General features: G+C 41.0%; 1 protein-coding gene and 1 long non-coding RNA gene across 4 annotated transcripts in view; one reads left to right on the top strand and one right to left on the bottom strand.

The window, feature by feature from the left end:
* The window catches only part of SLC28A3 (solute carrier family 28 member 3), a 75,676-nt gene that overhangs the window by 15,122 nt on the left and 34,062 nt on the right, over positions 1–26,492 (bottom strand). For all 3 annotated transcript variants that reach the window (XM_043515076.1, XM_043515075.1, XM_038402556.2), the window contains 9 exons: positions 25,629–25,720; positions 20,731–20,920; positions 18,360–18,504; positions 14,191–14,304; positions 11,725–11,802; positions 2,958–3,038; positions 2,760–2,840; positions 1,824–1,949; positions 356–486 (listed from right to left, as the gene is read on the bottom strand). In XM_043515076.1, coding sequence (XP_043371011.1) covers positions 356–486; positions 1,824–1,949; positions 2,760–2,840; positions 2,958–3,038; positions 11,725–11,802; positions 14,191–14,304; positions 18,360–18,504; positions 20,731–20,920; positions 25,629–25,720 — 1,038 coding nt within the window. The remainder of the gene's footprint in view (positions 1–355; positions 487–1,823; positions 1,950–2,759; positions 2,841–2,957; positions 3,039–11,724; positions 11,803–14,190; positions 14,305–18,359; positions 18,505–20,730; positions 20,921–25,628; positions 25,721–26,492) is intronic.
* Positions 3,632–25,832, top strand: LOC122460354. The gene is made up of 3 exons (XR_006281610.1): positions 3,632–3,759; positions 20,760–20,915; positions 25,717–25,832. It is a non-coding gene; the product is annotated as an uncharacterized LOC122460354 (long non-coding RNA).

The following is a 26,492-nucleotide window of genomic DNA, read 5'->3' as shown; positions in this document are numbered from 1 at the left end:
ATTTTCTGCCTCTTTGCACTCCTCCACAGAGATTTTCTTGATCAAAAATTATATGCACTGAATTCTCTGATTTTTGTATGCAAAATAATCCACCCACCTTCACTTTTGCTTACAGGTATTTAGTAAGTACTTCTGAGTAAAGAAAAGGCAACAATAAACAAATAGATAAACATCCCGTAGTATTGTATTGGACTTTTGCAGTTCTGCCTCTGTGAAAATGCCAGTGGGACAGCTACACCTCTGTACAGCTCAGTGTGTAATTAGTGTAATGTGTGCAAAAGCAGTGTACAGCTCTCATCAATATAATATTTGAGCACCTATGTATATTGCTGTTTCTAGGCATAGATCTACTTACCCTTTCTCCATTTTTATACCACTCTTCAGAGTTATTTGGGGTATTTTAGTTTCAGGCCAGAATAGTTTGGAGATAGCCAGTGATGCTGGTGCTGACATCACAGAAGCAGTTAGTAAATGGGAGGCTGAAACCTGGAATTCCAGATGCCAGAAAATAAGCTTTGGTCAATTCATCTCAACAGCACATAGAAACAACAAAAAAAATTCCAGAGAAAGGCAATGAAAATCATTAGACACCTGGAGGATTTTTCATACAAGAAGAGCTTGAAAGAACCAGCATTCTTTATATGGAAGAAGAGTAAGCAGCAGTATGATACAGGGATACAAAATAGTGAATAGTATGGAGAAGGCCACCTGTTTACCTCTGGTGATAACACCCATCCCAATCTGGTGGCACCAAGTCCCAAATACCGAGGTGGGCTAGGGAGAGGAAGAGTAGCACTCCTGAGGTGAAGCCAGCTTTCAGGAGCAGTGACTCCCACTGGCAGAAGCTGTGGCAAAAGCAGCAATGGGGGAGTGAGAATCAGACCACGTAGCCTCAAAGCCCCTGGACAGCAGTGATGTCAGCAGACTGCATTCCTCAGCTGGAACTCTGGACGTTCTTTCCTTTTTGATTGTTTGGCCTGACCTCCTTCTGCCTATATTCTTTCCACCTTCTCCCACACAGCCCCACATGCATCTTTTCATCTCTCACCTCCTGCAGTGTCTTGCATCCCTTCCTTCCTTTTCCTATTCCCTTAGTCCTATTAAACAATTCCCCTCACACTGCCCTTATAATGTATATTTTTAATGGGTTGACAAACATCAAGTTAGTTCCATAGTCAGCCTGATCGTTCTGCGTATATGTTGTATCCCTTTCCCTCATCTGTCTGTCTTGTCAGTTTAGACTGTAAGCAATTTGGGGTGGGAAGTATCTTTTTATATGATTGCCTAGCACAAAGGGGCCCCAATCCTGAATGGGACCTTTAGGTGCTACCTTCATGTAACTAAATAATAATAAATCTCCGAAATATCCGATTGAGGTCACTACCAGGATCCTGGAGCAGTTGAACCATGGGTATATTCCACTACACTAGTTCCTACTGCATGTAAACTATAAATATAAATACATCCATTATTCCCTCTGCACTAGAGCTGGATGAATCTCTATATTACCGACGTAAACATTTCTGCTACTGAATGCCACACTAAAGGTCAAATCAATGGGTTTAGTCTTCCATACACATATGAAAATAGATAATTCCTTGTAGTCATAATGGGAATTACACATATAAACTTTGGACACATTGATGGAAGCATTAAACTCACTATTGGTCAGGAATCTCAGCTACAGACACCCTTCTGATTCAAAGTGCTGTTTGAATTTGAATCCATAATACCCTGAAGGGAATTAGGACTGCTACAGGTGCAACATGTATAGGGGATTTGAACACGCACTATATTTTCATGATTTATTTTCCCCTCCTTACCCCAAAAGAAATGTATGCTCCTAAGACACTGCCAGCAATGGTTGCGAACCCTGAAGTCATGATCGAGTGGAGTTCAGACTTGGTGACATATGGTAAATAGGGCCTCACTAGAAGAGGAGATTCTGTCTGAAAATGAGAAGCAACAGTCAAATGAATAATCTTGGTATAAACTCTGATAGAATGACTAGTTATTTTATGAATTAATGCAATACACACTTCTATCACAGTGTCTTTGTGTTATCAGACAGTTAATGTTTGTGCTGATGAATGCTCTGAATATGCATGGAGCTTTCTCAGAGCTAAGTGCTGTTTTTCAGGTAGTGCAATTGTGCTGGACGCCCACCTCGCCTGCCTGAAATTCATTTCTTGGTTGCTGTAATGTATTGGTTCCTAATCTGTTTTTTTGTTTTGTTTTGTTTTTTACTGGAATCCCCATTGTCCTGTATGCCCTTGGGCCATGTCCTCACACAGTTAACCCCTTATCTTATTTTTCTGCCATTCTCTCTCCTGCCCTTTTCTGTTTCTGTTCACTTCCCCCCCACCTCTTATTCTATTTTCATTTTCTACTAGTTTTTTATTTTTTTTGCTTTCTTCCTATTTTTAGACTAGTCTACTGCCCTCTTGAGGGGGTCTGTCTCCCAGCTTCAGGCCAGAGCTTCATCTGTGAACATAGTATAATCTTAAGCACTTACCTGATTGTGTGTCATTGCTGATTTATAAACTAATGGAATTCTGGCTTCCAAAAAACCAAGCACCTGACCTGGTACATTAAAGTTCTAACTTCACAGAGAAGGGATGTTTATTGGAAACAGAAGCTCATTAAACGGTGGTATTTCACTTTTCACTGTCCAGGATTTCTGTCTTTTAATAGGTGGGTGATCTTTTAATAGGTGGGTGATTAAGGATACTAACCTATTTTTCTATTTCATAACTCACCTGTCCCACAAATATGTTGCCAGCTGCTACTAGGGACTCAACAGGAGATGTCCCCAAGGTAACTTGCATTATCCAACCAACCTAAAAATGATAAATATTACATTAAAAATGCCACAGTTTGACTCTATGGTTGCAACAGCTGTGTAATACTTGAATATCTCAAATAAAAAGCATTAACAAAATTCCATGCTGTGGTACCTTTTTAATGAGCCATTGCATGAATCCAACATGGTAAAGCATAGACATGACTGTGCTGAAGAAAATCACTATTGGCAGGACCTAATTTGGAAACACAAAATAAAGTAACTTACAATTTTAAAGAGTTTTTCTTTTCTCTCTGTCTGAAAGAAAAGGCCAATGTCTTTGAGATACATTCTGGTTTTGAAATCTTTTAAAGATCTTGCAAGCTCAATCATTCAACCTCAACTCTTCAGTTCAGAAATTGTTTTACCCTGGAACTCCTAGTGTTGTTTTCCACGTAGAGGTGTTGAGTTTGGATGAATTGCTTTACATAGATTTGGATACTTTCCAGCTCAAACTGTGATAGTTTTGTAATGGTTTCATAACAATACATTGCAGGTTGGCTGTTGCCATGTTTAAAGCAGCTCAGTAGTCAGCCACTCAGATACCTACTGGACATTAGCATCTGCAAATATCTGGATCAAAATTCTGTAAACTTTGTGCATGTTTCAGATGTGGGGTTTGGTGGACCTGCATTGCAAAGTTCAGATCTGGAACTACTTACCCACTGTGTGACAGGATGCTAAGCAGAAAACTCCAGCTCCAATTAAGGGAGGTAAATTGGAGCTGGGTAGATCACCTGGCTCTGATTGGGGAAGCTGGAACAGGGGAAGGAAGCAGAAAGAGGGAAGCTGCAGTAGGGGAAAGGCAGTGAGGGGAAGTAGAGAGAGATCGCTTGCTGTGCCCCCACCCTCACAGTGGACTGTAAGAAGGGGACTATGTGTATGGTGGGAGCACAGCTTGTAAATAAAAGCACCAGGTGAGCACTGCACCAAGGTCTTTATGTGACTTTCGCAGCCCAGCGGGAGTAGGAGCCAGGAGGGCCCTGCAGGGACCCCGTTACACATTGTTATATGAGAACATAAGAATGGCCATACTGGGTCAGATCAATAGTCCATCTAGCCCAGTATCCTGTCTCGGACAGTAGCCAGTGCTAGATGCTTCTGGCACTTAGGGGTTTGGGGCACCCAGAGCATGGGGTTGTGTCCCTGACCATCTTGGCTAATAGCCACTGATAGAACTATCTTCCATAGTTACCTAATTCTTTTTTGAACCCATTTATACTTTTTAGCCTTCACAAAATCCCCTGGCAATGAGTTCCATAAGTTGACTGTGCGTTGTGAGAAGCAGTACTTCATTATTTTTGTTATAAATCTGCTGCTCATTAATTTAAGTGGGTGACCCCTCATTCCTGTGTTAGGTGAAGGGGTAATTAACACACCCTTATGAACTTTTTCCACACCATTCATGATTTTATAGAGCTCTATCCTATCACCCCTTAGTCATCTCTTTTCTAAACTGAACAGTCCCAGTCATTTTAATCTCTCCTCCTATGGAAGCTGTTCCATTCCCCTAATCATTTTCAATGCCTTTCTCTGCACCTTTTCTAATTCTAATATCTTTTTTTTGAGATGGGGTGACCAGAACTGTGTGTAGCATTCAAGGTGTGGGTGTAACACGGGTTTATATCGTGGCATTATGATATTTTTCTGTTTTATTTTCTATCCCTTTCTTAATGGTTCCTAACATTCTGTTTGCTTTGTTGACTGCTGCTGCACATTGAGTGGATGATTTCAGAGAACTATCCACAATGACTCCAAGATCTCTTTCTTCAGCGGTAACTGCTAATTTAGACCCCACAACTTTGTATGTATAGTTGTGATTATTTTTTCCAATGTGCATTACTTTGCTCTTATCAACACTGAATTTCATCTGCCATTTTGTTGCCCAGTCACCCAGTTTTGTGAGATCCCTTTGTAACTCTTCGCAGTCAGCTCTGGACTTAACTATCTTGAGTAATTTGGTATTTTTGGCAAATTTTGCCACCTCACGGTTCACTCCCTTTTCCAGAACATTTATGAATATCTTGAACAGCACAGGTCCCAGTACAGATCCCTGGGGGACCCTGCTATTTACCTCTCTTTTGTGAAAACTGACCATTTATTTTTACCCTTTCTTTGCTATCTTTTAAGCAGTTACTGATCCATGAGAGGACCCTCCCTCTTATTCCATGACTGCTTAGTATGATCTAGAGCCTTTGGTGATGGACCTTGTCAAAGGCTTTCTGAAAGTCCAAGTATACTGTATCAACTGGATCACTTTTGTCCACATGCTTGTTGACCTCCTTCAAGAATTCTAATAGATTGGTGAGGCATGATTTCCCTTTACAAAAGCCATGTTGCCTCTCTTGTTCTGTATGTATGAATGAAAGGGAAGTTTTAATTTGGATCTTTATAGATTTATGGAGCAGACAAAAGGTTCAGGTCCAGATCTGGATCCAAGTTTCCCAGAAGTTTGAGAGGGTTTGGATCAAAGGTTTTGGTTTGGACCCATGTTGACCTGACATTCACAAGATCAAGGACAACTTGCTTATCACACTCCAATCTAGTTTAACTGTAGAATAACAACATATACAGTATTAACAAAATCCTCTTCCTGTCATATAAGGGGAGCAGAGCTCACCTCAATAATAACATCGATTATGTCCGTCTTGGATGTTTGAGCTTTGCAGTAGTGAGCAAAGTCACTAAGTTCCTTAAAAGTAACTCCATGGGGATCTATTCATTGTATGGCAGTGAAACTGAAGGAAAAGAACTTTCTTTAAACATATGGTTTAAAAGAATCACAAATGGAGTAACACATGCATGGCCCACAGTCTGGCAGGTAATTAGCTGCTTTTTGTTTTTCATCCTGAATAAAATTGGATCATTTGGTACATATATATCTTAAACACACAGGAACTCAACATTTCTATGCTAGTATGTAATAGGGAAAAAATCTTTCAGTAGGTTCACGATAAGCCAAGAGATTAGTAATGTTTAAACTAATACCTCTAAAGCCAGAAAGCTTTTTAATTGTGCAACTGAAGGAGTCACTTGTCATAAATAATGAACATGAACAGAATTTAAAAAAAGTATAAAATCAAATGCATCAGTACTAAAGTATTTGTCAATAAATTCAATTCTTAATTCTCCAGAGGAAAGTTACTACCATAACTTATACTAATGAAGTTCGTAAAACACCCCCTCTCAAAATATATTAATGTGGCTCATAGCCATAACTGCCTCTGTCCTTCAAAAGAGTTACTATTGGGATACTTCTAGCTTGACCCTGTTCCTCTAATGCATTTAATCATTTAAATTTATACTAGCTGACAGACAGTGGAACCTTTAGCATTATCTTGTGATGCATTGAGGGTTCAGGAATTAGAAGCATCACAAAAGTGAGATTAAATAAACCATCAGACAGCCACCACTCTCTTTTTCTAGGCATAATCCTTACAATAGGTCCCAACTTTCTTCTTATCCCATATCCTATACTTAAACTTGTATCCCTACAAGAGATGCAGCTAAATGGAAATTCCTCAGATTCTTGGAACATGGTTATCCAGCAGGAAAGTATTGCCGGGAGAGGAAGAAGACTGGTGGCCACCAACCTCAGGTAGCAGATGATCAAAATTACAAGCAAATATCCTTTCCTTTTTCACAGCCCAACTGGAGGCAGAAGGTTTCAGTGTAGCTGTGGGAGTGTCTGACAAGTTGGAGAGGGAAAGAAAGAATGTGCCATTTAAGATCTGACACTTGCTACCCCTCTGTCATTCGCACTACACCTGTCAGTGGCCAATGCTGTTACAGGCTTGTACCTGATAACATCACTTTACAAACTGTCTTTAAGAAACTGAATTTTAAAAGTGGTTTCCTGTTGTGCACCTGAAGACAATTACAGGTGCAGTTTTTGTTCTCACAAGTCAGGATGTTCCAACTGTGATCATCTTCACGCTTGACTGGGTATGGAACTTAGGGAGTTCGTTTTTAAAAAATCAGTCCCTGATTATTTAATATGATAGCAACTTGTGTCAATGGCTTCAACAGAAAGTGGCACACAACCAATTACCATGTATCTAATTACTGAGATGACCTGTCAAACCCAGGCTAGCTTTTATCTAGAGCATGGAGGAGTCAATTTGAAAATGTCAGACTTTCCTTCCCTAGTGTGACCCAGAAGAACTGAACTACATGCAGCATGTGATTAAACTATTTTTACATGTTGCACCCACCCTGATTTCTCAGTTGTGCTGTGCTCACTGGCCCATATTTGACAAACACAAAGAAAAAGCCCTTAAGGTAACATTAGGGGGGCTGCAAAAGCAGAGCTGTTTTGAATGAAGGAATAACAGCCTTAATTCTCACAATATGCCTAGGTCTTGCAGGGTTTTCTAAATAGGGGGCAGTCACAAACATTGTAGATATAGAAAAATCTATGCACAGCAGGCCAAATTAAGGGTACAGTATCAGCCTTTCCTTTTCTTTGTTGGGTTAGTTTTATTGTCAAATATATTTCACAGTCTAAGGTTAAACGCTCCCCTCTGTTCTTCACCAGGGAGCAAACATGCACTGATTGCATGAAACTGGGCTAGAAAAAGCAGGAGTAGAGTGAACACGAAATGTTGTGCTTCTCAGGCCCCCAGGTAGTTGTTCTTCCCGTGCACCACTCATTTGTGGTTCTGCAGGTGTATGGCTACCTGAATCAGAGATAAAAGGGAGATTTTTCCTGTATGCAGCCGCCTCCTCCCCCACCTTACTTTCAAGGCTGTGACCATGCATGAAAAACATCAGCCCAAGGAGAATACGTAAGAGACAATTAAGGGTAAGGCTATGATTTAGTCACATGTATTTTTAGTAAAAGTCATGGACAGGTCATGGGCAATAACCAAAAAGTCATGGCCCATGACCTGCCCATGACTTTTACTAAAAATACCCCTAACTAAATCTTAGGTGCTGGGTAGGGGGGTGCTCCCACAGATGCTGCTGCTCGGTGGGGGGAGAGGAGGTTCAGGGGGATGCTGCTGATCCTGGGGGGGAGGCACTCTGGGGCCCCGCTGCTGCTGGGGGGCAGGGTGGCCCGGGGCCCTGTTGCTGCTGCTCTGGGTGGGGGGCGGCCCTGGGCCCCGCCCCCACTGCTGCTCCAGGTGGGGGCAGCCTGGGGCCCTGCCGCTGCTGCTCCTGGACTGCTGTGCTGGGGCAGAGTCCAGCACCAGCTGCCTGGGGCCACCCGAGCAGCGTCCAATGCGGCTGGACATGGGGCTGCTCGGGTGGCCATAGGGTCGGCCGCACTGCAGGAGTCCTGGAGGTCCCAGAAAGCCACTGAATACCTTATTGCCGGGACCTCCGTGAAAGACTCTCAGCCTTGTTTATGAGCAAATGTTAAGAAGGTCAGAATAGAAGCTGGAACTCAGCAACAACTATGCCCTGTTCTACCTTGCCCGATATGCTATGCTAATGCCCATGAAGGTGGGTAAGGGCTTGTTTCTGTGGGAAAGTTTCACCAGTTATACCAGTATAATTATACTGGTGTCGTTAAACCATTATAATTATACTAGTATAACTCACTGCATGGATATTCATCTACCAGAATACAAGAGTCCTCATAGGGAGTTATGTTGGTATAAATATAGCACTCTAAATTCACATTCTACCATATACCAGAATTATTTCCTTGTGCAGACACGTCCTAAACCAGGAATAAATTAAATAAAAGTGAACATCTAAATGGAAAAAGTAAGTATCAAAAAGCTTTTTACGATTTCATGTCTGTCAGCTACAAATGTTACATTAATTGCTATTAGTGTAATAACCCCCCAAAGAAAATAGAACTATCTCGTTGTTATGCCTTTATAATGTGTTTTTGATTAGCCACACTGTTACATCCACTACTAATTCTGATAAATATGAGAAATCACCTTTGGACCTATAAAAGTGTCATTTGACTTCTCAGCCATGTCACCTACTGTGTATGTAGCGCATGACTCTGAGATGCTGAGTACTCATAACTCCCACGGAAGCCTAGCATTGTGGGTGCTCAGCATCTTGCACAATAAGACCCCAAATAAGAAGCAGGCGGCCGATGATGTATAGGTGCATTTTAGTTTTGAAATCTTTGGAGAGTCTCCAACCTCAACCATTCAAACTAGACCCTTATATTTAATGAACCAGAAACCTCTGGCATAAATAAAGAACAAGCAGTCAAAATAACCAAAATCCAATAACATTTCATCTCTAAAGAAGTATAAAAGATTTAATTCTGACAAGTAAGTTTTAGCTGATCTATTTTTACTTATGTCAAGATGCAATTTGGTGTGATCTTACTTTATGGAGCTGGGAAAAGGGTAGCATCAACTGCCTACAGAAATAATATTTATAATTTCTCTGTTAGTGAGAATAAATATTTAAAATAATGGGTTTAATCTTGACTATCTGGGCTATATTTTCAAAAATAGGTCTACATTGGGCCTGAAAAATATGCATGTGCACACACAAACATGCAATAGTATGCATTTAAAATTATCCATTTTCTGCATGTATATACATATTTTGCATGGGTAATTACTGCTTTTGCCTGTGCCTGCCTATTTTATTGGCACAGCTTGGGTACTTGCTTTTGAAAATGTAGCTCCTTGTGTATTTAGTGAATATGACTGCAGAGGATAAATCCTAGTCCACGGTTTCAAAGACACTTGCTCATGTATATCGGGATGTGCTCTTCTGTGTGCACGGGAGGATGGCTATGTACAAAATTTTATGCATGCATAGATACTTACTCTAAGTATCATTCTGATTAGAACTGTGTGCAGCCAAAGTTGGGGTGTGGAGATTAAGTCTCATTGCAGGCACTGAGTTATTGCAAAGGGGCAATCCAATTATCCTGCCTATTCCCCCCTTTTCCTGGGCCAACGCAGTTTTGGGTGGTACCTCCTTATCTCTTTGAAACTACTGCAAAATCCACTTGCAAAGAATGGAAGATAGTAATATCACTTTTGACCAGCTTGATACCCAAGCACTGGAAAAAGTATTGCAAGAGTTGGAATATGCAGGAGATAAATGGACTGGCTGCGTCTGTCTGCTTAAATGTATCTTTTACTCAAGTTGGAGGAAGTCAAAATCCAAGATAAATCATATTGATGATCAACCAGAGGGAGGATAAGAAGCTATTTATGCACCAATGTGTCCCATCTGCTGCTTTTTTTTGGCCTACAGTAGGTGGCCCATAGGTCAATGGAGACTGATGGGAGACACAATCACCTTCAGGCTGGCACCAGCTTGACACATGATTAGCATGCATATTCCTAAACTGAACCATGTGCAATTCTGAAAATAAGCAGCATATGCACAGTTTTGAGGTCCACATCAACCATGCAGCCCATTTTGACTTGTCTGTCCTTCAGTGTGAACATATTCTGCTAGTATCCAATCCCACTTTAAAATTTCCATGTATCTTTCTCCAGTTTATCTCATAGAAAAAGGTACATATGGATGTTTGAACACATGCAAACCTTTGAAAATGTAGCCTAGCTAACATATCAGTCCACAACATGTGTTTGTCACTGCTGGAGTATTTTTTAATGGACATGGACAGGCTATAGGTCCATGTGCAATCAAACTCTTATTTGTGCAATGCACTCACCATGCTTTCACAAAACATAGTGACTGAGCATAAAAATGGTCACTTAGGTGCCTGACTGTGTAAAAGTGAGAGATGGTTGGAAAACAGAAAAATTTAGCACCAAATATATATATATATATATAATCAGCAAAAGAACCCCAAAATTTCAACAAAAACCAGAAGGGAAAATGTTTTTTTCTTTTAAATATTTTTTTTCTAACTATCCTTAGTAATAGCCCACTATAAATGCACAATCATGGGAAACTGTGTACGGAAGCAGAGGCATACAATTTCTCATGAATTGTGTACTACGTGGATCTTGGGCCTTCAAGGTGGCAGAGTGATTCAGCAGGTGAAGTATGAAAACACAGTGTTCCCCGACTGGATTTTATCACTCAGTGTTTGTGTTCAAAGTGCACTAATTATTTTCTACAAAAGAAACAAACCAGGTTGGTCTTATATAGCTAGAAAGCTAAATAAGAATAATTCCAGTCTGGGCTATCACCTCAGTCTATGGGAGAGAGAAGGTATAAGAGCTTGGATAGAGAGACATTTCAGCTTCTTATCTCCTGGAACAATGGGATCAGTGATAGGTTGGGAAATGGGCTATCTTCTCAGGAAGGGAGAGGAGAAAGATAACTTGCCTAACTGTCGGCTCTTTCAAAGAAAGGAAGTACTGTTGATCTGTGCAGAGAAAGCCTTGGGTAAATAAATGCTTAATTCAAAACAGCTCCTCATTTTGTCCCCTAAACAGCTATTTTTATGGAGTTTCTTGCCTTCCTTCTAGTGAACCTTATTGGCCTGCAGCCTCCAGCCCTGCCTCCTCTGAATTCTTTCCACCTACCCATGGTATTTATGAGACAGCTATTTCCATGGTATCTCAGTAGTGTCATCTTTCCCTGAGTACTTGTGGGAGGGAGGATAAGATAGGCAGAAGTTAATCCTCTGGTTACCACAGACCAGTTAAGACCCCTGAATCTTGTCATGCCTCCATTTTGAAAATGTCTGCTAATAATGTCATCGGTCAAAAATGTAAATTGCTGCAACTGGGTTAAATACATTTAAAGCAAACAAATGCATAACATTAAATGGCAAGTTTAATCCCCAATTCCCCAATTTTTTCATAGTGTAGGTCACGTCTTAATGCGGAGATTGTCCCCTGGACACTTCCTCTCCCATTGGTAATTGCATACATGTTGTAAATCATACATGGAACATGTTTTCCAATGAGACTCTTTTTGTGGTCAACTATATGTAAAATACAACATATATAATAGCTGTTTACCTTAAAGGCAAATAAATGATCTGTATATTTTTCACCAAACACAAATTTAGCACCATTATCGGAGTATTCCAGGAAAATCTAAAGAGAAAAAACAAACACACAAAACATTTGTTATAAGCAGAGGGTCACTGCTAAATAATAAGCAAACATTGCACAGATTTTAAAAAATCAGAAAGGGTGAAACTGGCTGTTGGCCCTATTGCAGGTGCTCGTGGGGAGGTGAGGCGATTTCCTTCTGCTCTGCATCTTGTCCAATGAACAAGTACAATTGTAGTTCAGGATCTGCTCTCTAGGACCAGTGGTGAACATTGCTTCAAAGGGAGCAGATGAGAGACATAGCCATAAGTCACACTTGCCCATCTGTGCCAGACTACTGAGCTGACCAGCTGTGGAAAGGGGAGTAATGTGCACCATCCTAAACCTTCCCTTGGGATGGGGCAGAACCACCCAGGCACCTGCTCATTATTAATTAGTATTATTTAGTATTTGTGTTACAGTAGTGGCTAGTGGTCCCAGCTGAGATTGGGGACCCATTTAGCACAGTTCAATGTGTAGTAAGAGACAGTTCCTGCCCCAGGACAGTGGCGAAATGCTAGTCCAAAGGAAGTGTTTACTTTTCACTCTGTACAGATGCCATTGAGGTGCATTTGCAAATTCTACATAAACTTCTTCCTATTGGCAGAATTTCACAGAGCAACTATGAGCAATAAGTTAACCATTTTCAAATTGAAGCCTGAGGGCAAAAAGAAGATATTGTCAAAAGAATGGCCATGTGCCAGGTAGGATCAATGTTTGAGCGGCCCAGCCCCCTCTGAGTCAGAATGGCAAGGAAAGGATGATATTTGAGGTTGAAAACACAAGGGACACTTGTTTCCTGGAGATTAGTGGCCATACTTCAGGGTTAATTTCTGAATGGGGGTAATATATTTTAATAAAATTTTTATGTGGGAATAGTGCCACATTATTTGTCAACATTGGATTATTCACCTGTACCTTTTAAGAGCTATCAGAGAGGGACACTATCTTTTTGTGCCAAAAGTTTGAATTCCCCTCACTGTATAACACTTTGCCCACCTTTTCCACTATTACTGTCCAGCAATGGATGATATTTTTACATCAGTTGTCTTGCAGGTTGGCCACATGTAGGAGCTCAGACTGGATGCAGCATCCACTCCAGCAATGCTACAAAGTCATGCTAGTCTCAATGAGCAGCTCTTTATGCAGAATTCTATTTCCTTCTCCACTTGTGTTTCTGCCACCAATGCTTGAATTTGATTCCTTCTGTTTCTTCTATCGCAGGTGATCTGAGAACCATGGGTCGGTGCGGGCAAGGAGTGTAGGCTTTGGTGCTAGAGTGACAGTGGCTGTGGTGATAGTGTCTCATTAGATCTTCTATTACATGACATTTTAGTGGACAGAGTTTCTTGCAAGGATGTTTCAGAATTGGACCATGAGCTTCTGTGAGTGGACCAGTATGATACCCTTGCCTGGTGATTGGGTGGGTTCTGATATCAGCCCAAATGAGGTGATGGTCAATCAAGAATGGGGCGTGTCTAATTGTTGTTTATTAGGCCTGGTCTACATTACAGGGCTAGTCGACGTAAGCAGCCTTGTGTCAACGTCTTCACTTAAATTTGGCTCCCAGCAACATAAGTGCCTCTCTACACCGATTTAGTAACACCACCTCCCTGCGTGGCGTAGCAGGGTTGCTGTAATAAGGTTGACCTAGTGTCAGTGTAAACACTGTGTTGCTTATGTTGACTGTTACTGGCTTTCAGGAGCCATCCCATAATGCCCCACACTGACAATACAAATGATACAAGTGCTTTTGGTAAGGACGTGCACAACCAGCACAAGAAGCCAAGTGTGCACATACACAAGTGATTTGATAATGGCGGTGGCTGTATGACAACGTAAGTTAGGTCGACATAATTTTGTAGTGTAAGCATAGCCTTAGGCCTGACAATTAGGCATAAGAATAACATGCTCATTTGAAGATAGTATGCAGAGAGAAATGAGGTGACTGGATCTAATCACTGGGCAGGTTACCTCACAGAGGACCCTATTTCTCCCAGGAAGTCAAAACAGTAAGGATCTGATTCTGCTCCCTTTGACTTCTACAGTAAAACTCCCATCGACTTTATGGAACACCAGGTGCATTAGTCTAGGAACAAAGCCACATTTCATCCCAAGAGGAAAAGAGGGTGACAGTTGTGTTCAAGAAACAAACATTTGACTCTGTTAATCTGGCTAATTGACTGTTTCTAGTGCTGTATTCATGTGTAACAGAATGCAGCTCTTCTGAATAATAGGTGACTGCAGACTTATACTGCGTAGAACATATAAAACTTTTTCTTATTAGTGTCTTGTTTACTTTTGCAGTCAACATGCTTCTGTTCAAATATAAATACCCTAATAAAGAAAATGTTAAAAAGAAAAGAACTCTTTTTTTGGCTAATGCCTTACCTGTATCTGCCTACCCAGCCAATTAAATATATCAAATCCTACTTTAGTCCTCAGAGTAACAAGTCCAAGAATAAACTGCAATCCAATTCCCCAAAATACTGGTCTCCAGGCAACCTAGCCATACAGAAAATGAAAATACAGAAATCACTTGATATGAAAGGAAATATATTAGTTTAACATACATATAATTAATGATACATTTAGCTACATTGTAGTGTTTTGGGGCTGTCAAAATGGAGCATACAGAGATTTCATCTCTTTGGGTTACCACAGCTGCCCTCCTCTTTACTATGGAGTGATGGACTAATGCCAAATCCCTCAATGTGATGCTCCCTTTTGATCCAAGTTAGAATTGCTCAGATAAAGATGGAGCATTGCATGCTGAAGAGCACAACCATGAACAATAATAAGAAAAGAACAAGAGATACATTCCTCCCTGTGTATAGTACAGAGGTGAAATAATTTTTATGTGAATGCAACAGACAATGAAAATGTTAGCACATGATTCTTCTTTCATCATAGCAGTGAATATATCACTAGATGCTAATATAACATCATGATGTTACTCATATAACTGGATAAAGCATTGGGCTGAGAAATAGGAGACTACTATTGTCTCACTATGTGATCTTGGTAAGTCATTGCACTTGATTATGCCAGTTTCCCCATTTGTAAAATAGGGAGAATGATGTTTCCTCAACTTTGTAAAGTGCTTGAACATCTATGAATAAAAAGGGCTTATAAGAACCTGTGGGCTCTAGGGTGCTGATGCTTCTGCATAGGAAGTTTAGGCTGGGTTTTTGTTAGAGGAGCCCCTGAAGCTAGATACTGCAGGAAGTACTACCCAGCAGGGCCTGAGTGGCTGCCCTGCAGCCCACTGATAAACTAGGAAGCCAACACAGGGAGCTGTCTGAGCAACAATGCTTGCTTGCTCGTGCTCTAGGCCTTGCCTTGCTGCGGACCCTGACTTCTGACTCTGGTTCATCCCTGACTGCTACTTGCCTGCTGCCTCTAACTAGGTGCCTAACTCTGATTTCCTGACCCAGCTTGATGCTGACTTTGCTACTTCCTTCCAGCCTGCAAGTTGTTCCTGAGCCTAACTTCGTGGTATCCTGACCTGGCTTGCCCCTGACCTTACTACTTGTCTTCTGCCTGCAACTAGCTAACTGACTGGTGTATACAGGCTGCCCATGGCCTGGCCCTGACAGGGCTACATGCATGTTAAATGTTATGATTATAATAATATGCAAGCATTCATTATTGGGTTATTCCATTTGGAAATGTGAATTGGTGACTATAACCCTATACTTCAGGCTTTCTGCTCTGCTATCACAGTTTGTATATTGTAAATCTGATCAATTTACAAGGACTGAAGTAAGGTTCAGCCTTGCTGATTTGCTCCCATTTTAATAAAATAGGCAAATTAGATGTAATGAAGACCAATGGGAGAATACCAGATTTGGCACTTATTAATTCTCACTTCAGTTGCTGGTAGTAATGCTTTGCAAAGGATTATGGGCAGTGATGGGCTGCCAAAATCTTAACAACCAGTTCCCTATAAAAAGTTCTGATTTAAGGGATGTACCACAGTATGTATTTTTTGCACCTTTCTCCATAAGTGGCAGCAATGCATTGAGTCATTGGGAGTCATACTTAACAATAAAAAAAATAAAAAACATTTTTACATGTTTATTACAATAGAAACAAAGTATTGCTTTATTAAACGCATATCAACATAATGAACGAGGCAAGTGCGACCCCTGTTAATAAAATAATAAACTAGACCGGGGTGGGCAAACTTTTTGGCCCGAGGGCCACATCGGCATTGCAAAAAAACTGTCCCCGTCCCCTATCTGATGCCCACCCATTTCCTGCCTCCGACTGCCCCCCTGAGAACCTGCAACCCGTCAACCCCCCCCGTTCCTTGTCTCCTGACAACCCCCTCCCGAGACCCACCACTCTAACTGCCCCCCCCAGGACTCCACCCCCTACCCAACTTGCCCCGCTTCCTGTCCCCTGACTGCCCCGACCTCATCTACCACCACCCTGACAGACCCCTGGAACTCCCATGCCTACCCAACCCCTGCCGTTCCCCATCTCCTGACCACCACCCCAGAACCTCCGCCCCCTCCAACCGCTCCCTGCCCCTTCTCCAACCCCTCTTCCCAGCCCCGGCCCCGCCTCCTTACCATGCTGCTCAGGGCAGCATGTATGGATGCCATGCGGCCCGCTGGAGCTTGCAGCCCCACCCCCTTACCATGCCACTCAAAGCGGCAGGAGCTGCCGAGCTGCCCAGGAGTGGTCCAGAGCGCTGGCGCCAGTGGCGCGGCATGCTGCAGCTCTGTGAAAGGGGGGGAGGTGGGGGAGGGGCCGGGGGAGCTCCCCAGCCGGGAGCTCAGGCAGCTGTAACAATATTTAACAATCGGTTCTAAAACTGCTTCAAAATTTAACAACAGGGTCCAGCTCACCACTGATTATGGGGTAAAAGCCAAACAGTCATTTTTCAGGAATAGAAGGGGCTGTCAGGAGGACAGACTGAAAAAATAAGCATCCTCATGGAGTTCTATGTGTTGCTCTTTCCCTTGGCTGTGGAAAGCTTCAGCATAGATATAGAAGTGTACCAGGAGGCTTTGTGAAATCTAATGAACCAGACAGTGGATTAATGTATGATTCAGATGAAAAACACTAATGTTATGCATAAAAACATCAAGTAAAAATTGAACAGGGATTTGGGGCAATCAAAGCACAACCTTTACAAAAATCTCTCCAGTGCAGAGTATTCAAGCGGCTATCACATTTCCTTGGAAAACAAAGATAAATAAACCAACAGGCATATTTAGAAAATATAGTGAAGGGGTAAATAGAGTGATTAGAGCAGAAGCCTTGCACCTCTGAGGGCTTTTGAATTAATACTTTGCACTCTACATTCTTCCTATCTCTTTCCATGTAGTTATACCCTACCTAATGCTCTAATAGGCCTGGTCATTGCTACTAGGGAAAACAACATCTCTAAAGTACAGATTCATTTTGTACTCAGTCCTTAAATAGGCAAAACTCCCATTGTGGCAAATCCTGAAATTAATAGGAATTTCATCTGATTAAGGACACAACGTAAAATGTATAAGGACTGTAAGATCTGGCCCATTGTTTTTTAAAGTTTTAGGAGATACTGAAGTGTACTTCATTCCATTTTTCCATTGATGCTACCCTTCTCCTTTTTACTGGATACTACTAAAACAGATTCATGCTGATACCCTTCTAGCAAATGTGTCTTCATTGTCAATAGGATTATTTGAACATACGTAGAAAGGGACTTAGACCACTGAAGCCTGAATGCCAGCCAAACAACAAAGATAATTTTCACCAATTGACCCTGAGCTATTTAATGTAACATGTACTGTGGTTTTTACATGAAGTCAGAGTGAAATGGTTTCTTTTCTTACTATAGAGAAATGGTGAAAATGTACTGTATATACTTGTATTTTAATTTTACAGAACATAGAAAATGTTATAGTCAGAGTCTAAATCTAGAGAACCTTGGATTTTCTATTGCTCTTATTGGGCACAATTTTGCAATTCCCACTCACATTTTCTTATTCAAATTGAGTAGCATTGTATGTAAACAGTTCCACTGATTTCACAAAATACACAGTGACTTCAGTTTTCAGAGTAGCAGCTGTGTTAGTCTGTATTCGCAAAAAGAAAAGGAGTACTTGTGGCACCTTAGAGACTAACAAATTTATTTGAGCATAAGCTTTCATGAGCTACAGCTCACTTCATCGGATGCCTTAACATGAAGTACCACTCAGTGTTAGTAAGGGTTTCAGAGTCAGGCCCACTGTGACTGCTGGATATCAGAACAATGATTAAGATTTTTGTAAGTGTACAAGTATTTGACCAAATGCATCCATGCGTATGACCATATAGGTATCTCTCAATACTACATTAAAAAATAAAGTTGCAAAGTCCAGCACTCAAGTTAGGAAATGCCAGAATTCAGGTTGCCTGTGCAGTACAGTAAATATAGTAACTACAGTTAGGTTTTTAGATAATTTATATAGTTATGTGTAAATTGCAGTTGGCTGGGTGGAACTGATCAGTCCTAATGAGTACATTCTTAAGACCTAGTCAAAATGAAGGAAAAGATCAAGAGTTAGCCAAATACTTACTTTGGTTGGGTATTTGGAAAAGATCAATGTCAAGAGAAGATATATCACAAGCCCACCAAAGGAGATGAGCTGATTGGTTCCCTGTCTGGCAGTGTCAAAGATAAGCCAGCAAATGATAGCTGCAATTAGAGCTATCCACACCACCCTATCAAAAGGGAAACAAATATAATATCATACACAATATCTTAATAAAAAGAAGAGATATCAATTACTCCAATTTCTATTTTATTTTAGTTTTTTTCAGACCAATACTGCTACATCAAATACCACCCATCCCAGCCTCTGAGGACCCATGGCAAATTCTTAAAAATACATCTCTACATAAATAGGCAATTACCCAGAGATAATATTACCCCAGCAGCAATATGAATATCATAAAAATCTGTCACTCACATAGGGTGACTGGATAGTAAGTGTGACAAATCAGGATGCTGGGGGTGCCTGTATAGGACAAAGCCTGCCTACAGAGGGGGGAGGGATTGAGGAATCTGTTTGTTAGCCCATTTTAAACAACATCTTCTCATACCTATAACCAAAGAAGGATGCAACAAACAAATTGTACTTGGTTGTCATGAAAAAACGTGCAGGGATGGAGTCTCAGCTACTGTAAATCAACAATCTATTTTATATGGCCCTCACTACTGTATTATCTGAACACCTCACAAACATTCATTATTTACCCTAGTAAAACCTGTCTGTGGGAGGGCTTTACTGTTATCCCCATTGTATCAATGGGGAACTGAAGCAAGCAGACCAAATAACTTGTCAGTGGTCAAGCTGAAAGTCCCACATCAGCACAGAATTGAACCTAGGTTTGTCAGGTGCCAAGCTAGTACCCTAACCACTAGACTAGCCTTCTTCTGTATTATTAATCAGCATGTTTATTATGCTAGTACCTAATATGGTCCCTGCCCTTAAGCACTTACAATCTAAACAGATGAGACGCAGGGTGGGGGAAGGGGTAGAATGCACAAGCAGAGTGAACAATGTGATGGCAGAAAATGGCCTATTATTTTTGGGGTGGGTTTACTTAGGAGGAGATCAGGAAGGGAAGTGGGTTAGGAGGACAGGGAAGGGGAGAAGATGGTAAGAGGGGCAGGTGTGGTGTGAACCTGAGGTAAAGAAATAGGGTGTGGGAGGGTTGTAGCAACTGCCAGTTAGCACAGAGCAGAGAAAGTCTAGTTAAAACTGTAGAACATTCTCTGAATGTCCAGAGGTCCGGGCTTTGGCTGCTTATGTCTCGAGTGTCTGACTGGCTCCTCTCTGCAGTTTTATACCACGTGCACCATCTGCATCCTACTGCCCCCAGAATGTGTGTGGGGCAGTAGGAATGTGTTCTGGGTCCAGGAATGTGTGTGGGGCAGTAGGAATTCATGTTCTGGGTCCAGGATAGTGCTGGGCAGAGTGGGTGTTCCCAGCTTGTTCCCATTTTGCCCCCTCTCTCCCAGTGAACATGCCCCCACTGTGACTACTACTCTTCTTACTGCCTGGAGACAATATAATGTTCAACTTTTATAATTAGATTGAGTGGTGTGTGTGAAGACCACAGGATGGATATACTGGTGTCAATCAGGATTAACTCCAATGAAGCACTGGATTTACACCAGTATATGTGAGAGAAGAATCAGGCCCTTTATGAGCACACAGTCATTCTCCACAGAAAAAACATCTCAAAATCCCTGCTATTAAGTGCAAATAGATCCCTCCCAAAGACAAAAAACAAAAACAAAAACAATTGCTCTTCAGAAATATTTTTGAGCCCTACAATAACTGAGAAAGGGGTGTGCACTGCATCAGAGGCAGGCATTTTGGCCAATTTCCTTTCCCTTTTGTGTCGGGATTTTAACAGGATGGGAACCTTTAAGATTCCGCTCCGGCACATCACTCTAATCTAATATTCCTTTTGCTGCCAGGTATTAGTTGATCCTAATTGCTCCAAATAACCAACCACTTTGTTAACAACATGTTATTTTGCACAGTAGACATATTTGTCTCCTGAGGGGTAAATTATGCTCAGATATCACAGTGATGGGGCCATACAAGTACCTAGACAGATTAGATATAGATATAATACATTTCAGACTTCAGCAATTTGTTCATTTTAGATATGTATAAAGCCCTGAAAATAATGCTTTATAATGGGGAACCTGACACAACTTGACTGCTAAGTAATGGTTTGAATAGCAGTGATCTAATATTGGAGAAGGAATCATTCAGGGTGCTTGCATTTACATTCACTTTCCAGTGAAAACAGTAAATGGTTTTTAAAAAAATGGTCCAGTGAAGTCCTAAATTTATAAACAGTTAAAAGGCTAAATTAACTTAATGGCATTATGTCCCTCTGTATAAGTAAGAAGCCAGTTTCGTTTACCATTTTAGCCAAAACTGCTGTTGTTTCAGAAACCTTTCACAAGGGGAAAAGAACTCAATAATTTTGTCTTCATGTCTGGCCATTAAAGAATCCCAGCAAATGAAGAAGATGGCTAGAAGAGTGAGTACAAAAAGAGCCAGGGCTTTCTGAAAATTCAGGACACACGCTGCAATGAGTATCACCAGGTAAACTGTCAAGGAAACAAGCATACGTATGTCAGTTACATCTGTCCTGTAAAAAAAGCAATCAAGCCAAACACACAACAGATGGCTATTTACTTACTTGAGCTTTAATTAGGAAATAGGAAAGTAAAGCCCTGATTCAGGAAAGCACTTGAACATGTACTTAAGTTCCACTTGATTTCAATGAGACTTAATGATGAGCTTGAAGCTAAGCATGTGCTTCAGTGCTGTCCTGAAGGATAGCTTCCTGATTCCTGGCTTAAATATGGACAATGCTATTACATACAACATATTCAATCACTATCAAATCCCATCCATTTTTAAGGTAGCAGCAAGGTAATAATAATAAACCAAACTCATAAATAGCACTATTCATCCTTAAATCTCAAAGAACTTTACAAAGGAGGTAAGCACCACTAGTAGTGTCACATATGGTAGTAGAGTAATGTCCACGGTTTCATTAAAAACAAAACCAATGAACGTTCATTCAGATTACAGGCCTGGTGCCAGAAGTATGGGAATATGTGATGCAAATAGTTGTAAAAAGTAGACACGGAATTTGGATAATGCCCTGTAGTTGGGTTTGAAGGCTGAGAGCCAGTAAGCGGGCAGGAAGTATTTCTAGGAGGGAGAGAGAGAGAACTAGGCTTTGCGGCAACAGTAGATAACAAAGCTACTACATTGATGTGTGCACTATAAACACTTCAGGGATAAACAGTTATGAGGAAGGGGAAAGCAAAGCAGTTAAATAAGAATGGTTGGAACCTATAGCTAGCAGATGGGATAGGCGGAGAGATGAGATGAGACCTGGCTCATGGACATGGGGCAGGGATGAGGAATGGATAAGTAAAGAAACCAGCAGAGAAGAACTAATAACAACTGATTTAAGGTTTCAGAGTAGCAGCCGTGTTAGTCTGTATTCACAAAAAGAAAAGGAGTACTTGTGGCACCTTAGAAACTAACAAATTTATTTGAGCATAAGCTTTCGTGAGAGCTGTAGCTCACGAAAGCTTATGCTCAAAGAAATTTGTTAGTCTCTTAGGTGCCACAAGTATTCCTTTTCTTTTAACTGATTTAAGGTGTACATTAAACAATAATCCCCAGATTAAACAAGAAATAATTCTGTTTCTGTGTTAAAGTAATCTAAATAAAAATTGGCTTTTAGGGGCTTCCATGTGGTATTTTTGGCTGAATAAAGCCTATCATATATTAGAAGAAGGCAGTTTCTTTGATCACTGGGGCAAAGTGAAACACACTACGGAGCAGCATGTGTTCTGTGAACAAACTTCAGCTGTACACGCAACACCATCCACAGCCTCAGAAACAACTCTGACATTATAATCAAGGGGGCTGACAAAGAAGGTACTGTAGTCATAATGAACACATCAGATTATGAACAGGAGGCTGCCAGGCAACTCTCCAATACCACATTTTACAGGCCACTATCCTCTGACCCTACTGAGGAGTACCAAAAGAAACTACACCATCTGATCAAGAAACTCCCTGCTACAGCATGGGAACAAATCTACATGGACACACCCCTAGAGCCCCGACCAGGGGTATTGTATCTGCTACCCAAGATCCATAAACCTGGAAACCCTGGACGCCCCATCATCTCAGGCATCAGCACTCTTACAGCAGGATTATCTGGCTATTTGGATTCTGTCCTCAGGCCAAACGCTACCAGCACTCCTACCTATCTTTGAGACACCACCAACTTTTTGAGGAAACTACAGTGCATTGGTAATTTTCTTGAAAACACCATCCTGGCCACCATGGGTGTATGAAGTGAGCTGTAGCTCACGAAAGCTTATGCTCTAATAAATTTGTTAGTCTCTAAGGTGCCACGGGTACTCCTTTTCTTTTTGCTTTATACCAATATTCCACATGAGGATGGACTACAAGGTATTAAGAACAGTATCCCTGATGAGCCATGGCACACCTGGTGGCTGAGCTTTGTGACTTTGTCCTCACCCACAACCATTTCAGATTTAGGGACAACTTCTACCTTCAAGTCAGTGGCACTGCTATGGGTACCCGCATGGCCCCACAGTATGCCAACATTTTTATGGCTGACTTAGAACAACGCTTCCTCAGCTCTCATCCCCTAGCGCCGCTCCTCTACTTGCACTACATTGATGACATCTTCATCATATGGACCCACAGGAGGGAGGCCCTTGAAGAATTCCACCTGGATTTCAACAATTTCCATCCCACCATCAACCTCAGCCTGGACCAGTCCACACAAGAGATCCACTTCCTGCACACTACAGTACAAATAAGTGATGGCCATATAAACACCATCCTATACTGGAAACCTACTGACCTCTATATTTACCTACATGCCTCTAGCTTCCATCCAGGACACATCACATGATCCATTGTCTACAGCCAAGCCCTAAAATACAACTGAATTTGCTCAATCCCTCAGACAGAGACAAACACCTACAAGATCTTTATCAAGCATTCTTAAAACTACAATACCCACATGGGGAAGTGAGGAAACAGATTGACAGAGTGAGACCGGTACCCAGAAATCACCTACTACAGGACAGGCCCAACAAGGAAAATAACAACACCACTGGCCATCACGTACAGCCCCCAGCTAAAACCTCTCCAGCACATTATCAACGATCTACAACCTATCCTGGAAAACAATCCTCACTCTCCCAGACCTTGGGAGACAGGCCAGTCCTTGCTTACAGACAGCCCCCCAACCTGAAGCAAATACTCACCAGCAACTACACACCACATCACAGAAACACTAACCGAGGAACCAATCCCTGTAGCAAACCTCGTTGCCTACTCTGTCCCCATATCTACTCTAGCAACACCATCAGAGGACCCAACCACATCAGCCAGACCATCAGAGGCTCATTCAGCTGCATGTCTACTAATGTTATATATGCCATCATGTGCCAGCAATGCCCCTCTGCCAGGTACATTGGCCAAACCGGACAGTCTCTTCGTAAACGAATAAATGGACACAAATCGTACATCAGGAATGGTAACATACAAAAGCCAGTAGGAGAACACTTCTATATTCCTGGACATTCTATAACAGATTTGAAAGTAGCTATGTAAGTTAGCTAAAAAAACTTAAGAAACAGACTTCAAAGAGAAACAGCAGAACTAAAATTCATTTGCAAATTTAACACCATTAATTTGGGCTTGAATAGGGACTGGGCGTGGCTAGCTCATTACAAAAGCAGCTTTGCCTCTCCTGGAATTGACACCTCCTCATCTATTATTGGGAGTGGACTACATCCACCCTGATCGAATTGGCCTTATGAGCACTGGTTCTCCACTTGTGAGGTAACTCCCTTCTCTTCATGTGCCAGTATATTTATATCTGCATCTGTAAGTTTCATTCCATGCATCTGAAGAAGTGGGTTTTTTACCCATGAAAGCTTATGCTCAAATAAATCTGTTAGTCTTTAAGGTGCCACCTTGTTGTTTTTGTGGATACAGACTAATACAACTACCCCCTGATACTTGTGAACAAACTGAGTGATTTAAAAATAATGGTGCCTATTCCATCTTCCATGATATGCATGAAAGTGGAAAATATTAGTGGAAATAAGGAGAAGCATACAGAGATTTGGGCAGAAACTGGGCTATGCAACAAGGGCCTGACTCACAGTCTGCTGAAATCAATGGGAGTCTTTCCAATGATTTAAATGGGCTTTGGATTAGGCCCCAAATTTGCTGCCTGCAGTAACTAGCTACAAATGGATTTGGCACATGACAGTTTCCTGGATAAAATGTGGGGTAACAGAATACTTAATATACATAAATAATGACCTGCTTTTTCATGCTTATAACAATGGAACAGTATTTTGTAAGGCAAGTTGTTACTTGTAGAATTGATATATTAAACATTGACTTGTTCTTGGGAAGCTCTCTTGAGTTATTCTGAAAGTTATTCTAAGAGTTTAGGTAGGAGGACCTCAAAAGGAAGCTCATAAAAGGACAGAATGGAACAACCCAATGTACTGCACAATCAGGAGAGGGACAAACAGGACCATTTGAATGAGTTCTCTACGTATGCAGGAATGCCGAGGCTTTGTAGCATGACCTTTCCATGATGAAACACTCTGGCGTGGGCACTGAAGGCTCAGAGAACGTTAATAGGACAAGGAGCCTTTCACTTCTAGAACACTGATTTGAATCCAGTCTAAGTTGGTACTAACTAAAAGTCATTAGTATCTGATTGCTGTTTAGTGGTGTGGCATACATATGAATTTGTAGTCTCCAGCAAACTCCTAGAAGATATAATTTAAGGTAACTGGCCCCACTGTCTTAGCAGAGAAGCTGATCACTGAATGGACACGGTAACTGAATTACCCTTTGCATCCCTAAATGTAGTCTGTCCAGGTCAGAGATGAAGCATATTGGTGGCACAACATAGGGAAGCTTCCACTATTATTGCTCTTGCTGTACTTGTCTGGTGAATAAATGGAGAATTTCAGTCTGGAACCATTATTCGGGACTAGAATTCACTTTTATCTCCTATATCTTCTCAAATACATTCAGAAAGATTTGATGGACTCTAATCTGTAGAAATGTCTGATAGTTTTCCAGTATGTTATGTCAATTAAATTCCACTTCACACTATTTAATTCAAACATTGAATGCAAAATATGCATAGCCTAAAACCAAAGTAAAACTGAAAGAGGGTACACTTATTTCCTATGGTTTTAAAAAATAAAGTACCTGCTATTAAAATTCCATATATCACATATTGAATTCTGGTTTTGTATTTCTTGCAAAAGTCATAGACTTCATCATATTTCCTTTCCAGATACCTAGAAGTAAACACAAGCAACCAAAGCAAACAGAACAAAGAAATAAATTCCACCAAAGCAGAAAGAAGAGTAATTCATATAGGAATATTGCATTAGATCTATCAAAGTTCCTGGACTGCCAGAGAGTTAATGTTGCATTCCAAAGTGTAAAATAAAACTCCTTTGAAAGTCTTGGCTATCTTTTTGGAACTATTTTAGTATTAGTTGTTTGACTTTGGACTGGTAGAGTGAAAACGGATTTGGGAGACCCTTAAAGAGCCACAATTTTGAAAGATTAAGATGTGGGTCTGTCCACACAAAATTCACATGTAAATGTACAACTGCAATGTGTCTGCAATTACTGTAATTGTGTGGAAATTAGATTATAGAATTAACATAAACTAGTTAGGCTCTTAACTAGTCATTAGTGTAGTCATTGCCAGATTTGTGTGCACATCTGCAATAATCATGAGCTTTATTGCAAAGGTGTAGTTTTTTGTGCATGCCAAGGTCCATGCACAAAATCACTGTAGTAATTCTGGATCTCTTGAAAATATAACCTATCATTATAGGCACTCACCATTTATCAAACTTTAGATTATATGGAAACTAAAATTATCTAGTGTATCCAAATACTATAAGTGTATCTTAGCATCTGCCCTCCCCAGGTGTTAAGTGAACCATTTTTGGTTCTTTTTTCATGTCTGTAGTGAATGTCATGGGATTTTACCATGGAGCACTAAGATGTAAGGGAAGAACAGTGTAAGGGAATGAATTCACCCCAGATTTTCAT

The sequence above is a fragment of the Dermochelys coriacea genome, chromosome 5 (genome assembly GCF_009764565.3).
Source record: "Dermochelys coriacea isolate rDerCor1 chromosome 5, rDerCor1.pri.v4, whole genome shotgun sequence".
Taxonomy (NCBI): domain Eukaryota; kingdom Metazoa; phylum Chordata; order Testudines; family Dermochelyidae; genus Dermochelys; species Dermochelys coriacea.
This window is presented reverse-complemented; position numbering and strand designations above follow the sequence as displayed.